The sequence below is a fragment of the Saccopteryx leptura genome, chromosome 5 (assembly GCF_036850995.1).
Source record: "Saccopteryx leptura isolate mSacLep1 chromosome 5, mSacLep1_pri_phased_curated, whole genome shotgun sequence".
Taxonomy (NCBI): domain Eukaryota; kingdom Metazoa; phylum Chordata; class Mammalia; order Chiroptera; family Emballonuridae; genus Saccopteryx; species Saccopteryx leptura.
The window spans coordinates 53,127,495-53,143,221 of record NC_089507.1 but is presented as its reverse complement, the minus strand read 5'-3'; the positions used below and the strand labels follow the sequence as shown (position 1 = coordinate 53,143,221).

General features: G+C 40.1%; 1 protein-coding gene across 2 annotated transcripts in view; it reads right to left on the bottom strand.

Annotated features, from left to right (window-relative positions):
- The window catches only part of DCK (deoxycytidine kinase), a 29,043-nt gene extending 19,011 nt beyond the window's left edge, over window positions 1-10,032 (bottom strand). For both annotated transcript variants that reach the window (XM_066385820.1, XM_066385821.1), the window contains exons 1-2: window positions 9,669-10,032; window positions 3,887-4,002 (exon numbers count right to left, since the gene is read on the bottom strand). In XM_066385820.1, the coding sequence (XP_066241917.1) occupies window positions 3,887-4,002; window positions 9,669-9,759 (207 nt within the window). In that variant the 5' untranslated portion in view covers window positions 9,760-10,032. The remainder of the gene's footprint in view (window positions 1-3,886; window positions 4,003-9,668) is intronic.
- Window positions 10,033-15,727: the final 5,695 nt, after the last annotated feature.

The window sequence follows — 15,727 nt, the reverse complement described above, 5'->3', positions numbered from 1 at the left end:
CCATGGTAGCTTTAAAGGTCAGTCTGGAATTTTGACTCTACTACACATGAAGAATATACCCCAGCCCATAAAGATGAGCATCAGACCCATGAAGCCAAAAGATTCTCAAAACGGAGGCAGATGCATCAGTGTGTCACTCTGATGACATTAATCATTAAGATAATATAACTAATTCCCTGGGCTCCGATTCTAAACTTAACAGTCAACCTTCTTATTATAAATGGTCTTCCCATGTATATTACAGCAATGTTTTCAACCTCTCTTTTCCAATATTAACTAAAGGGTTTGCTATATTCCCAACACTACCAGGAGGCATCCACATATTTAAATTCCCAAGGAACTGTTTATTTTTAAAAGTACCCCAAATCCTTGAGATTCTTAAGACTCCCTTTTTTTACTAGTTGGGAATTATGGGCCTACACAGAGAATTGATTGACCTAATTCAGTGAATCTGATCATTACCTTTCTCTCTGTAAATCAAAATTTGGGCATTTTGGTTTTTATATACCAATTTCTGGGTTCTTGGTTAATGTAAGGTATTCTGAGAGACAGAAACATTTAATGTGCCCACCAATCAGTCATATGTATTTAATATGAGTTAGAAGCTTATGATGCTAAAACTAGAATGGACCTTAAGTGGAGATGACCTAATCCAATCTACTCTAACACTGCCCCAGTGAAGGAATCTCCTCTCTATTTCTGACATTGGTTTAATTTGGCTACTTTCTACCTAACACCTGAGAAAAACTGCACGAAGGTGATCCCAGAAATGGGGGGAAATAGGTATTTTTAGAACACAAGTCTCATTTGTGAAGGTAAGCAAACTTAAGTAGGGCGCTTTTAGAAAAGAGGCCATGAGACATACTTTGGGAGGTAAAAATGCCAGGTGGGAGAAGACAGAAGACCCAAAGGAAAAATGGCAAAGGGCCTGAACAGAGATATCACAAAAGAAACTAAAACAAAAGACAAATTAATTAAATAAATAAAGGAGCACAATCTCATTAGCAATCAGGGAAATACCAATTAAAAACATAAAAGATATTAAACATTCGGCATAATGACAAAAATTAGGAAGCTGAACAAATACTAAATATTGGCAAAGATATGGAGTAATAACAGCTTGAGTACACTGGGGAATGTACACTGGTAAAAACACTTGGGGAAACATGTATCACACATGTTACCCACCACCCAATAATTTTACTTTATTCCTAGAGAAAATCTTGTGTGCATGCACCAGGATTCATGTTCACAGCAGAGCTGTTTTCACAGCAACTAAGCTAGAAACCATGGCCCTGGCCGGTTGGCTCAGTGGTACAGCGTTGTTGGCCTGGCGTGCAGGAGTCCCGTGTTTGATTCCCGGCCAGGGCACACAGGAGAAACGACCATCTGCTTCTCCACCCCTCCCCCTCTCCTTCCTCTCTGTCTCTCTCTTCCCCTCCCGCAGCCAAGGCTCCACTGGAGCAAAGTTGGCCCAGGCGCTGAGGATGGCTCTGTGGCCTCTGCCTCAGGCACTAGAATGGCTCTGGTTGCAACAGAGCGACATCCCAGATGGGCAGAGCATCGCCCCCTGGTGGGCATGCCGGGTGGATCCCGGTCGGGCGCATGTGGGAGTCTGTCTGACTGCCTCCCCGTTTCCAACTTCAGAAAAATACAAAAACAAACAAACAAACAAAAAACCAAAGCTTTTTATTTTTACTGTTGACCCAGACATATTTTGTGGCAAGCATAACAAGCCAAGGACCCTTCAGCAAACATATTAGTTAGCCAAGTTGAATGCTCCTAAACATGCATTTCCTTTGAAAATCTTAATGAGAAGTGATGTGGTGGAACTTGTCATACTGCCATAATTCTGAGTTCATTCCACAGTAGTGGGAGGTAGATTTAGTTCTCATGTTGCCCAGTTTCACGGGGTTCTTACATACAAAAGTCAGAAAGCAGAAAAACAGCATCCTGATAACATTCCAGAGTCAACTGACCTCTCTGGAACTGAAACCACGCAAAAGCTGATCACAGGTATAGAATGGACAGACAGTGACATATAAATACAAAGAAACACTATATGGCAATCAAAATGAACAAGCTATAGGGGCATGTAACAATATGAACAATTTTTATAAACTTATTGAGCAGAAAGATATGAGAGGAAAAAGGGTGTAAACAGTTTATTTCACTTATATTACATTTAAAAACAGACATTATGCTATAGTTCTTATAGACATGTTAATGTATGGTCAAATTGTTTTTAAAAAGCAGGAAAATTATTACCACAAGAGTTATTTTATGAGTGATTATCGCAGCAGAGGCATTGGGCCTAGGGCAAAGAAATATTGTAACCTGAGAAGGACTTCTAGAATGATAGCAATGTTCTCTTTCTTGACCTGGATGATGGTTATAAAGATGTCACCCTTACAATTATTCCTCAAACCTTATTTTTCTATATGCTTTTCTATAATTACATTATATGCCAATAAAAAGTGTTGAGAGAAGCAAATAAACAAATTTACCCATTTTAAAATTCTACTTTTGGCTAACTGTACCCTTCCCCAACAGAAATATCAATTTCTTAAAATAAATTCCAGCCTGACCAGGCGGTGGGGCAGTGAATAGAATGTCAACCTGTGATGCTGAGGACCCAGGTTCGAAACCACGAGGTCCCCAGCTTGAGTGTGGGCTCTTCTGGCTTGAGCTTGGACTCACCAGCTTGAGCGCGGAGTCATCAGTTTGAGTGTGGGATCATAGACATGACCCCATGGTCACTGGCTTGAGCCCAAGGTCGCTGGCATGAGCAAGGGGTCACTGGCTCAACTGAAGCCCCCAGTTAGGGCACAAATGAGAAAGCACTCAAAGGCATGGCAACTATGAGTTTATGCTTCTCTCTCTCCCTTTCTGTCTGTCTGTCCCTCTCTCTCGCTCTCACTAAAAAAATTTAAAGAAGAAAGAAAGTCCATATGGAAAAGAAGTCCCTTCAAACTTTAGTCCCAATTATTCCAAGGACTTGGGTGTACTGAGAGGGACCCCAAACCTAAAGTTAACTATGCTTGGCAAATAAGTGTGTGAGAAAATATTTTTGGTTATTCAAACCATATATCCTCAAAGTTTACAGATTATCTTGCTAATGGTTCCTCCTTGCATGTATAATTTACATTTTAAGTACTCTATTATTTCCAGATTCCTCACACCAACAGCTAAACTCTAAAACACAGACTTTTCAATCCTGTCTCCCTCAGCTCTAACAAAGTTTCTAGCACACATTTCTATTTGGAGGTTTCTACTATATAGTAATGCTGCTTTCAATCTTAATTCTTATTTCTCCAGGAATGAAAATCTTAGCAATTAGACATCTCCTTCATACACATATAATAAAAAAATCTGCTATAAAAAATGAAATTCAACTATTATTCCTTCTTCCTCATTTGCAACACAGGACAAAAATGATGAGTGATGTCAAACCTGTGTCCAGGATGAAATCTGGCAAAAATGACAGTACTGTACAAAGATAATTGGTTCTAAGACAAAAGGCTTGAAAGATAAACTAATAAAATTCAATTACTGAATAAATGGTTTTTGTTTTAAGTAAAATGTAAAAAGCCACTCAAGAAATTTAACATGCAATTCCATTTTTAAAATTTTTTAAATTAATTTTTGCAAACTTTAAACATTTTACTTAATTACAATAAAGTACATGCAACTTAGGTGCACATAGTCGGTGTTTATGTAGATAAACATCCCTGTAACTAATGCCCAGATGAACATAAAGATTTAAAGCCAGATTTGAAAGTTTTATTGGAAAAAGAAAAAACAAGTAAATACCCATGAGATTAAATACTTTTGTTCCTCTAAGCAAAAGGTTTTTATTTTATTTAGTTAAATTTTATTTTCATACCTGAAATTCATCCTGAGTACTATGAACATTGCACCATCTGGCAACAGGTTCAGGAACCACTTCCCAGTCTTCACAGACTTGTTTAAGGATATTCACAAACGTTGACTTCCCTGCAGCTATTGTGAAAGAAAAAGTAAAACTGAAGAAGAAAACTTACCGGAAGAAAAAAAAGGCACAATAGTCATCAGCTTTTCAAAATTTCTAGTCATGCACAGCATAAACATTTTGGTCTGTGGTGAACCACATATACTAAGGTGGTTTCATAACGAACGTCGGCCTGGAATGCTGAGGCTGCTGGTTCGAGGCCCCAGGCTTGCCGGGTCAGGGCTTATATGGGAGAGTTGATGCTTCCCACGCCCCTCACCCCTACCCTCTCTCTAAAAAAAATCAATAAATGAAATATATAGAAAGACTACAATGGAGATGAAATATTATTACTATCACCTTGTCATGTAGTTGTCCAACTGTCTTATCACAATGCATTACTCACATGTTTGTGGTGATGTTGGTGTAAAACAAAACTGTTGTGCTGCCAGTTGTATAAAAGTATAGCACACGCAATTATGTACAATGTACAATACTGAATAATGATAATAAACTATTTATTGGTTTACATATTTATTATATATAATTTTTATTGTTAGTTTGCTCTTTCTGTTTACTAAAAAAAAAGTTCACTGTAAAACAGTAAGCCATGTTACTCTGGGAGCAGCCTCACATGTCCTGTGGTTACCATGTCTTTTGATTGCATTGTCTTCTCTTCCGCTTGATTTAATCTTATGTTGTTTTGTATAGTTAATGTGCTGTATAGGCTGAAGCCTAGGAGCACTAGACTATACAGACTATACCGTCTAGCCCAGGTGTGTAGTAGGCTGCACCATCTAGACCTGTGTAACTGCACTCTATGATACTCTCAACAAGACAAACCTACCTAAAGACACATTTCTCAGAATGCACCTCCATCATTAAGCAGTGCATGACTGTAAGAGCAAACAATACATAGGCAAAACAAAAACACTTCATTCCCTAAACTTTCTTTTTTAATTTTTAAAAAAGTTTTATTGACTTGACCGGGGTGACATTTGTTAATTTATATAGGTTTCAGGTGTACAATTCTATAATACGTATATCATCCGTACATTGTTCAGACACCCCAAGTCAAGTCTACTTTCATCACCATTTATCATAAATTTAACCTCTTCTACTTTCCCTCATTGTAGACTTTTTTTTGAGGAAAACTAAAAGGGTTCCTGTCCTCTTGTATTAAACACATTTGTCAATTGTTTTTAGTTTACCAAAAATATGAAAGAAAAGAATTAAAAACCTGGTGAGCCTATCTGGGCAGTGGCAGATAGAGCATCAGACTGGGACTCGGAGGACCCAGGTTCAAAACCCTAAAGTCACCGGCTTGAGTGTGGGCTCATCCGGCTTGAGTGAGGGTTCACCAGCTTGAGCACGGGGTCACTGGCTTGAAACCCAGGTTGCTGGCTTGAGCCCAAGGTTGCTGGCTTGAGCAAGGGGTCACTTGCTCTGCTGTAACCCCCTCCCACCCGTCAAGGCACGTATGAGAATGCAATCAGTGAACAACTAAGGTGCCGCAACAAAGAATTGATGCTTCTCATCTCTCTCCCTCCCTGTTGGAGTCACTCTCCTTAACCAAACAATGAGCAATAACTTTGTGGGAAGTGATTAAGGCTATTTATTCTCCCACTTTATTAGGTATATGATTTTGGATAAGTCACTGAATCTCTGAGCCAGTTTCCCTGTTAAACAGTGGAGATAATAATACATAATACCCTCTTCATGGAAATTGCTGTGATAAGCAAGTAAACGATCACTACAGTGACAGTCATTCTAGGCTCTCAATTTCCAAAATTTCCCTCTCTATTGGCTCCCTTCTCTCAGTTTGCAAACAAGCTCAGGTCTTTCCTATCTAAAACTAATTCAGTAACAACCAAATAAACTATAAAATCAATATAAAGATGCATCCAATGCCTATAGTTCTAGGATGGAAAATGGTATTATATGACAGTAATTATCATATGGCACTACAGTTACCATAAATTATAAAAATTCTTGCAAAGTACGGTAATTCCTACAAACAATAACCATGTTTTCTCTGCTTCACTTTCAAAGTTCTGTGCAGTATGTACTCTGCCCAATCCTTAAAATATCATCTGATCATTCACTACTTTCTGAGATATTGGAGGGGGAAAGAAAGGGATATTCAGGTGTAATCAGAACATGTAATATGCATTTTCAAAATTACCCCGGAATAAATTCCACTTAATAGTAGGAAAAGTCTTGATCCAGAATTTAACAAGGTATAGCAGTGCTATTAGTGATCACCACACCCGTCCTATCTGAAGTCACCAAATGTGGTTATATTAGACATCTTTAGTCAGCACATTGTGTTTCTCTTTCTCTCTCTCTCTCTCTCTCTCTCTCTCTCTATATATATATATATATATATATATATATATATATATATACATGTACACATACACAAACAAATATAAAAAGCAATTTCAGTATGCTTTTTTAAAAAAGCCTCCTCTTCCTTATAAACTGGATCCAAAAAGGGCAAAAAGAACTTACCTTTGACTTACATAACCATATTCAAATACAGGACATTAAATAGGGCAATAGGAAAAAAGAAAAAACTGGAAAAACTTTAAAAGATCACACAGAAAAAAAGAAAAAGGAGGGTCAATAAAAAGGTAATACATGGGAGGAAAACTTTCAAGGATAAATTAGATGACTATTAGATCTAATCATGGGAAAACCACTGGTGACCACAAATTTTGTGTGGAGAGGGTAAGCATAGGCACTGTAAGGCATTTAGAAGAATAAGTGGAAACACATAAAATGATCACCAGACATTCACTGAGCTAGATGAAGATGAAAAGGAAAGCATGTTCAGAAAAAACACCAAAGAACACATCTAAAAAAATGAGGCATAAATCAGGTAGAGTCTGAAAGCACTTAGTCTAGAGTTCAGCTTTCTTCCAACACTGCCTACAAACAGAAAGTTTATGTGGTTATAATTTGAAAGTTTAAGAGCAATAAAAGTTACATTTAATCCAAACATTAATTATTTGTAGTTCCCAACTGTACTAATATACCGTTCATTAACTTTGGTGTGGGGGAGAAGCTAGAAAATAAGCTAATTAATAAATTAATATTCTATGAATGCAAAGAAGAACAAGAACCAAGAACGTCAGCCCTGGCCAGTTGGCTCAGCGGTAGAGCGTCAGCCCAGTTTGTGGATGTACCGGGTACAATTCCTAGCCAGGGCACACAGGAGAAACGCCCATCTGTTACTTGACCCTTCCTTCTCCTTTCTCTCTATCCATCTCTTCCCCTCCTGTAGCCAAGACTCCACTGGAGCAAAGTTGGCCCGGGCCCTGAGGATGGCTCCATGGCCTCGGCCTCAGGCATGAGAATGGCTCAGGTTGCAATGGGGCAACACCCCAGACAGGGCAGAGCATTGCCCCCTGGTGGGCAGGCCGATGGATCCCAATCGGGCACATGAGGGAGCCTGTTACTCTGCCTCCCCGTTTCCAACTTCAGAAAAAAAAAGAGAAAACAATGATGTTAATACTTTATAAATTCGTAGGACCAAACATTTACTAATGCCAAGCAGACATTATGATGCCAAAATTCATTCTGTACAGACTATTAAGATAAGAAATAGGTAAGACCTCCATAAATCTAATATAAGGGAGCATTTTAGAAACAGAGAACGTAAGATGGGTGTATGAGTATAAAACTAAAATGCTCAGTTAAATTCCAAATTCTACGAAGAAGAATCACAAAATAAATGGTTTTCTACACACAGATTAGCAATGTGTACATTTATAGCATATTTGCGTCTGATAAATTGGAGGGGACATGAATAACAGTGCAAAAGCAATAACAAACAGCAACCAGCAAAGCTTCAGTGTCAGAAAAGACAGTAAGTGGGGAGGAACATAGCCCATCTAAACAGCAATTGTAGTCTTACAGAAAGAAATATAGGCTCAGTGTCACCAGATATTCAGATTTTTCAAGAAAAGTTAAGATCTAGAATTTACAGGATATAAAATTTAAGGCTAGCAAGTAATCGAAATTTTTTCAAATTAGTGCAGGCCAATATTGCACAAGTGCTGCAGGCCATCAGTTTGCAAATACTTCCAAGTGTAGGTAAAGGGGAAGTCACAGAAGAATTTTAAGGGGGTAACACAATTACAGTAGTTCCCCCTTATCCGCAGGGGATATTTCCAAGACCCTGAGTGGATGCCTGAAGCCTGTGGCATCCTATACATACAGCTGATCCATGAACAACACAGGGTTAAGGGTGCTCAGCCACCTCCTCAGTCAAAAATCTGCATAAAACTTTTGACTCTCCAAAAACTTAAGTTGTCCCTTGGTATCCAGAGGGATCAGTTCCAGGATCCCAAGGATACTATAATCTATACAAACTCTAGTCCTCTATATAAGATGGTGTAGATCAATGTATAGTATAGCCTTCAGCATCCACAATCAACAAACCACATATGTAAAACAGTACAGGTATTTACTGGGGAGGAGGGGAAATCCACATATAGGTGGAACTGCGCAATTCAAACGCACGTTGTTCAAGGAGCCACCTGTATATGGGCCTTTTCTTCTGATGCCTTAATACTGGAGCAATGAAACAAGATGTCCTCACTGAGGGTATGCTCAGGTTTTTTCTATTCCTTGGTATGCTGCTAAAGCATGTCCATATCTTGCTTTTTAAAAGTCCAAGTGTTTTGAATGTGGTATGAATTTAAAAACATTTGCTGTATGCATGAATGGCTAGTACCTAATGTGGAGACAAAAATAATTCTTTCAAAAACAGGAAACATCAGGCAGATATCTTGTGTTAGGAAATGTATAAGAATAGGAAGTTTAAATGCATCTTGCAAAATGCATTAATGGTGTTATCTGTATCCATTTAGAGAAAAACCAGAAACAGTGATGGTTATGTAACCCTGCCTTTACTTGATGTAGGGCAGGCAGTGAGGAAACCTCTTTCCTTGTACTCAAGAGTTTATAGCACTATTATTCATAATCTCTAAAAATAAAAATAAAAAAAAAAACATCAAATGTCCACAACGAGGAAAGAGATAAACTGGATAGCATGCAAAGGAATACTACTCAGCAATAAAGAACTACCAAAACAAGCCAGGTGAATGAATCTAAAAGCATTATGCTAAATTAAAGACGCAAGACACCAAAGGCTACATACACACTGTTTCCGTTTCTGTGACATTCTGGAAAAGGCAAAACTTACAGGGATAAACATCATCAGATCAGTGGTTGCCCAAGGATAGGAAGAGCGAGGGGGTTGACTACAAAGGAGCTCAAGGCAACTTTTGAGGTGATGGAAATGTTCTTAATCTTGCTCCTGGTGGAAGTAAAATGGCATCATGTTTGGCAAGCCTCCTAGAAGAGGACACCTAAGAAGGGGTAATTTAACGTATGTGAATGACACCCCCAAGAACTGACATTCCTCTTCCCCCTAAAAAGACCCAACAAAGAGGCTGAAACTGGCCCCCAGCGCCCCTCCCTGGCACGCGGGTCTCGGCGCAGCCTGGCGCCCGGGAGGCCGCCGCCACCCCGGGGACAGGGAGGCTGGGGAGGCCGAGGAGGCCGAGCAGAGGCTGCGGGCGGCGCCGCGACCGCACAGCCAGACCCGGGGCACGTCCTCGGGGAGGAGCAGCCCAGATGCAGCACAGGGCGCTCCGCCCCGCCGCGACTCCCGCGGGCTCCTTACCGATGTTCCCCTCGATGGAAATCTTCTTGATGCGGGTTCCCTCAGAGCTGGTGGCGGGTGACGGGAAGCTCCTCTTGGGTGGGGTGGCCATTCCCCGTGTGGTGTCGTCCCCGAGCGCGTCGCGCAAAGACGGCTGGACAGTGGCCACAGGTGCTCGCGCCGCCGCCGCCGCGCAGGCTGGACTCGGGCTCGGCCGAGGCTCTCCCGCCGGCGGGTGTCCGGTTTGATTTTGGCGCGCGGAGGCGGGCCCGCAGCAGAGCCACCCGCCCAGCGGGGAAGCCACGCCCCTCCCTGCCGCCGTCCGCGATACCCCCTCGGGCCCCTCGGCTTTCGCCCCGCCAAGGCAGGGGCCGCTGCGTGCGCGCTCCGCACGTCGGGTCACGCGGAAGCAGGGGCGGGGCCGCGCGCGCGATGACATGCCTCTTCCGGGGCCGCTAGGGGCGGGCAAGGTGGTTCCCGGGTGGCGTGGGAACCCCCGGCAGACGCCCTAGGTCGGAGGGCGCCTGAGGGCAGAGGCTGTCGCCCGCTGTCGTCACCTGCAGTGGGCTGGGTTTTGGAGAACTCGCCTGTCCGGTGGCGCTTGTGGAGATAAACAGACCGCGTGGACAGAATTGGTTAGACTTGAAACTTTGAGCTTGTCCCGGGAGAAGCAAGTGTAATAGAAACATCAGATTACCCTGTTCTCTGCCTGGTGGCCAACACAGCCAACCACTGTTTCCAGCTCTCTCCGTGAATTAACTAGCAATCCAGTGCTAAGATCTCACAGTTAGTCCCATTTATCAGTGAGGGAAACAGGCACTGAGAGGCTGTTGTTCAAAGTCTGTAAACTAGGAACTGCGGTAGGAATTTAGGTAGTAAGATGCCGCTCCACAGAAAGCCTTTCCTGATGTCTCATACCTCTCTTCATTGGATTTGTTTGCCGGGTTATGTTGAAGGGGAGCAAAGTGTGTGCCAACACACTTTGTATATTGATGATTTTGAAATTAAAGGTATTTGGAAGACAACTATTGCAAGGACACTGTCCCTCCTTTGTCCTTCACTGAAAGGAGATAAATCTCCCACGTGAAATGTACCCTCTCTGCACCAGGAGGGTAGAAGACATTCTTATAACCAGAGATAGAAAATTTAGGGCAAAGCAGGCTGCATAAACAAACTTTGTTATTTCTTCGTCAATTTACTATCCAAAGCCCAAATTCTCTGCCTTGTCAATTCTTCACAAATGTATTCATCTAAAAGATATGAGAGCTTCCTGCACTGCTCACTTCGAGTCTCATATTTTAATGGGGCTCCTGTACAAATGAAGTAAAATTGTTCTTCTCTTGTTAATGTCTTATGTCAATTTTATTAGACCAGCCAAAGAACCTAGAAGGGAATAAGGAAAAAATTTCTATCCCTACAATGCTATGTGGAAGTTAATATACTGAGTGTATTTTTGTTCAGCATGACTATAACTTATTTAACTTTGCATGCCCTATACCTAGTACATAGTCAACAAATATATGTTGAATTTGTTAATTAAACAGAGTACTTATGTGCCATTTACTCTGCTAGAACGCTCAGCTAGCTGGGGACAAATACAGTGTAAAGTTGCCCACAGGAGCTCATTTATAATCATGGCAAAATAACTAGGAAACCAGACACTACTCAGTCTAGAAGTTTCTGAGTTCAAACTATTTACAGAAACCAAAGGTCCTGTTATTCTTTTATACTTTGCAACTATCATCACATCTAAAATGCACCTACAGGTGTTCAGAAGGTAGGTAAATGGTGAACTATTCTCAGAAATTAAGGGCAGAAATCAAAATATGATTCCATAGGGGACTCTAGAAAAAAAAACAGCAAAAAATTTCTAGTTTCCCTGTTATTTTGTTATACTATTATTTTATATTACTTTTGTTTATCCCCATAGTGATTAGCAGCAGGATAGTTGAAATGAAAAAGGCCTGAATGCTTATCATCAAGGATGGCAAGGAAGCTGGGGACGCTACTAGGTGTTCTATTCCACACCTAAGGTTAGGGGGAAACCCATGAAATGATAAGGGTACTGGCAGCTACTGAGTAAGGAGTAAGGCAGCGTGAATCTCTTGAGACCTTCAAACAGGAGGAAAGTACGATCCCATGCAGATCTGTTAAATATGTTTGGGGTTGCGGAATAGAAACCCCCAAATGTGATTTCCACACAACACAAAAAAACCCCACACATACATACATACACAAAAGAAGTGTAGTAACAGTTTAAGAGTTGAAAAATTAAAGATTGCTTTCAAATCCCAGCTCTGCCAGTTTCTGTTTGTGAGAATTTAAGCTCTTCCAAGCTTAAGAGTATATACCTCAAAAAAGGGAAGAAAGAAAGGAAGGGAGGGAGGGAGAGAAAGAAGGAAGGAGGGAGGGAGGGAGGGGAAAAAAGGGTGTGGGGGGGACTCACAGAAAACCTAGCTCTCTTGGCACCAAGTGCAGCATAATTTTCCATTTTCCTACAAAACTTGTGGATAACACAAGGAAGAGACCAGAGAAGAGCACTCTTAAAAGTGTGTTCATGATTATTGTCCACAATCCGTTATCTGAAAGCAGTGTAGCCAGATGTTTTAAAATTCAAAGATTTTTGGACTTTAGAAAATATAGTTATCTACTATACATGTCACCTTCCCTAACCCTCACACAAAGGTGTTAAATACACTAATATTTGGCAGTGAACTTGAGGTTTCACAATAATTGAAATAAAGATCATTAACCTCAGATTAGGTTAAGTTTGTACTGAATCAAAATACTGTACTTTGTTTCCTCAGCTTTTCAGACTTTGGAATTCCAGATAAAAGACAAGGGATTGGAGCATCCAGGCTGTCCCCTGAGCATGCAACTATCTTAACATTTCCTTGACAGAAATTTTACTAGTCCTTCAATTTCAGAATTCCTTTTCTCCTGTGGTAATGCTGGTGAATAAGACAGGGTCCTGACTAATGACATAGATAATTTTTAAGAAAACTCAAAGCCAACTGAAGGAATGAGAACAAAGGCATCCTGAACATTGATAGGTAGTGATTACACAGCCCATGCATTCATGTATACCAACCTATGTAAAATGATGTTTATCGCCTGACCTGCGGTGGCGCAGTGGATAAAGCATCCACCTGGAACGCTGAGGTCACCAGTTCGAAACCCTTCACTTGCCTGGTCAAGGCACATATGGGAGTTGATGCTTCCTGCTCCTCCCCCCTTCTCTCTCTCTCTCTCTCTCTCTCTCTCTCCCCTCTCTAAAATGAATAAAAAGAAAAAAATTTAAAAAAATAAAATGATGTTTATCAACTTAATACACTTGGTTATAAGTTCCTCCTTGCAATCTTCATTATGGCCTAGAAAATAGAAGGATATAGAAGCCATCATAAAAGCAGGAGTGAACAGCCAGGGTACTTCCAGCAAATCGGAAGTGTGATGGCAAAATTACATACTAGAAGGGCAAAGGAGGCCTATATAGCTCCTTAGAAAAGGAAGTTAGATCATCAAAAAATGTGACATTGTGATCAATGTCACCCTCTTAAATTTAATTTTCTAAATAATAAAAATGTGACACTGTATTCATTATGCTGCTTAAAACTCAAGAGAGTATAAAACATCTATTAAACATGGTTCAGTCTTTTTTTTTATAATAATTTTATTTTTTTTAATGGGGCGACATCAATAAATCAGGATACATATATTCAAAGATAACAAGTCCAGGTTATCTTGTCTTTCAATTATGTTGCATACCCATCACCCAAAGTCAGATTGTCCTCTGTCACCTTCTATCTAGTTTTCTTTGTGCCCCTCTCCCTCCCCCTTTCCCTCTCCCTCTCCCCCCTCCCCCCGTAACCACCACACTCTTATCAATGTCTCTTAGTCGCACTTTTATGTCCCACCTACGTATGGAATAATGCAGTTCCTGGTTTTTTCTGATTTACTTATTTCACTTCGTATAATGTTATCAAGATCCCACCATTTTGCTGTAAATGATCCAATGTCATCATTTCTTATGGCTGAGTAGTATTCCATAGTATATATGTGCCACATCTTCTTTATCCAGTCATCTATTGACAGGCTTTTTGGTTGTTTCCATGTCCTGGCCACTGTGAATAATGCTGCAATGAACATGGGGCTGCATGTGTCTTTACGTAGCAATGTTTCTGAGTTTTTGGGGTATATACCCAGTAGAGGGATTGCTGGGTCATAAGGTAGTTCTATTTTCAGTTTTTTGAGGAACCACCATACTTTCTTCCATAATGGTTGTACTACTTTACATTCCCACCAACAGTGTATATGAGGGTTCCTTTTTCTCCACAGCCTCTCCAACATTAGCTATTACCCGTCTTGTTAATAATAGCTAATCTAACAGGTGTGAGGTGGTATCTCATTGCAGTTTTGATTTGCATTTCTCTAATAACTAATGAAGATGAGCATCTTTTCATATATCTGTTGGCCATTTGTACTTCCTCCTGGGAGAAGTGTCTGTTCATGTCCTCTTCCCATTTTTCTATTGGATTGTTTGTTTGTTGTTGAGTTTTATGAGATCTTTGTATATTTTGGATATTAGGCCCTTATCTGAGCTGTTGTTTGAAAATATCATTTCCCATTTAGTTGGCTTTCTGTTTGTTATCAGTTTCTCTTGCTGAGCAAAAACTTCTTAGTCTGATGTAGTCCCATTCATTAATTTTTGCCTTCATTTCTCTTGCCATTGCAGTCAAATTCATAAAATGCTCTTTAAAACCCAGGTCCATGAGTTTAGTACCTATGTCTTCTTCTATGTACTTTATTGTTTCAGGTCTTATGTTTAGATCTTTGATCCATTTTGAGTTAATTTTAGTACAGGGGGACAAACTGTAGTCCAGTTTCATTCTTTTGCATATGGCTTTCCAGTTTTCCCAGCACCATTTATTGAAGAGGCTTTCTTTTCTCCATTGTGTGTTGTTGGCCCCTTTATCAAAAATTATTTGACCATATATATGTGGTTTTATTTCTGGACTTTCTATTCTGTTCCATTGGTCTGAGTGTCTATTTTTCTGCCAATACCATGCTGTTTTGATTGTCGTGGCTCTATAATATAGTTTGAAGTCAGGTATTGTAATGCCCCCAGCTTCATTCTTTTTCTTTAGGATTGCTTTGGCTATTCAGGGTTTTTTATAGTTCCATATAAATCTGATGATTTTTTGCTCTATTTCTTTAAAAAATGTCATTGGAATTTTGATGGGAATTGCATTAAATTTGTATATTGCTTTGGGAAATATGGCCATCTTGATTATATTTATTCTTCCTAACCAAGAACAAGGAATATTCTTCCATCTCATTATCTTTTTCGATTTCTCTTAACAATGGTTTATAGTTTTCATTATATAAGTCCTTTACATTCTTTGTTATGTTTATTCCTAAGTATTTTAATTTTTTGTTGTTGCAATTGTGAAGGGGATTATTCTTTTGAGTTCGTTCTCAGTTGTTTCATTGTTGGCATATAGAAAGGCTATTGACTTCTGTATAAACATGGTTCAGTCTTAAAGAATTATTTAGAAACTGTTATCAAAATGCATCATTCCAGACATTATATAATTATTTAAATTACTGAGACAAATAAAATTATCAAAATAGTTAATTTTCTTAAGTATTTTTTTATTAAAACATGGAAGACAGTCCACATCACTATGGATTAATATTTCTACTTCGTCTTTTGCACAAATACCAATTAGTGACATTGGGCAACTATGGCTACTACCATCAAAATATTTTCAACCTGACGGCCCAAGCACAAATGCCTCTAAAATAATGATACTCTGAAATTACTCTAAAATACACACTTCTTGCCTGACCAGGCGATGGCGCAGTGGATAGAGCATCGGACTGGGATGCAGAGGACCAGGTTTGAGATCCTGAGGTCACCAGCTTGAGCACAGGCTCATCTGGTTTGAGCAAAGCTCACCAGCTTGGACCCAAGGTCGCTGACTCTAGCAAGGGGTTACTCGGTCTGCTGAAGGCCCACGGTCAAGGCACATATGAGAAAGCAATCAATGAGCAACTAAGGTGTCACAACGTGCAACGAA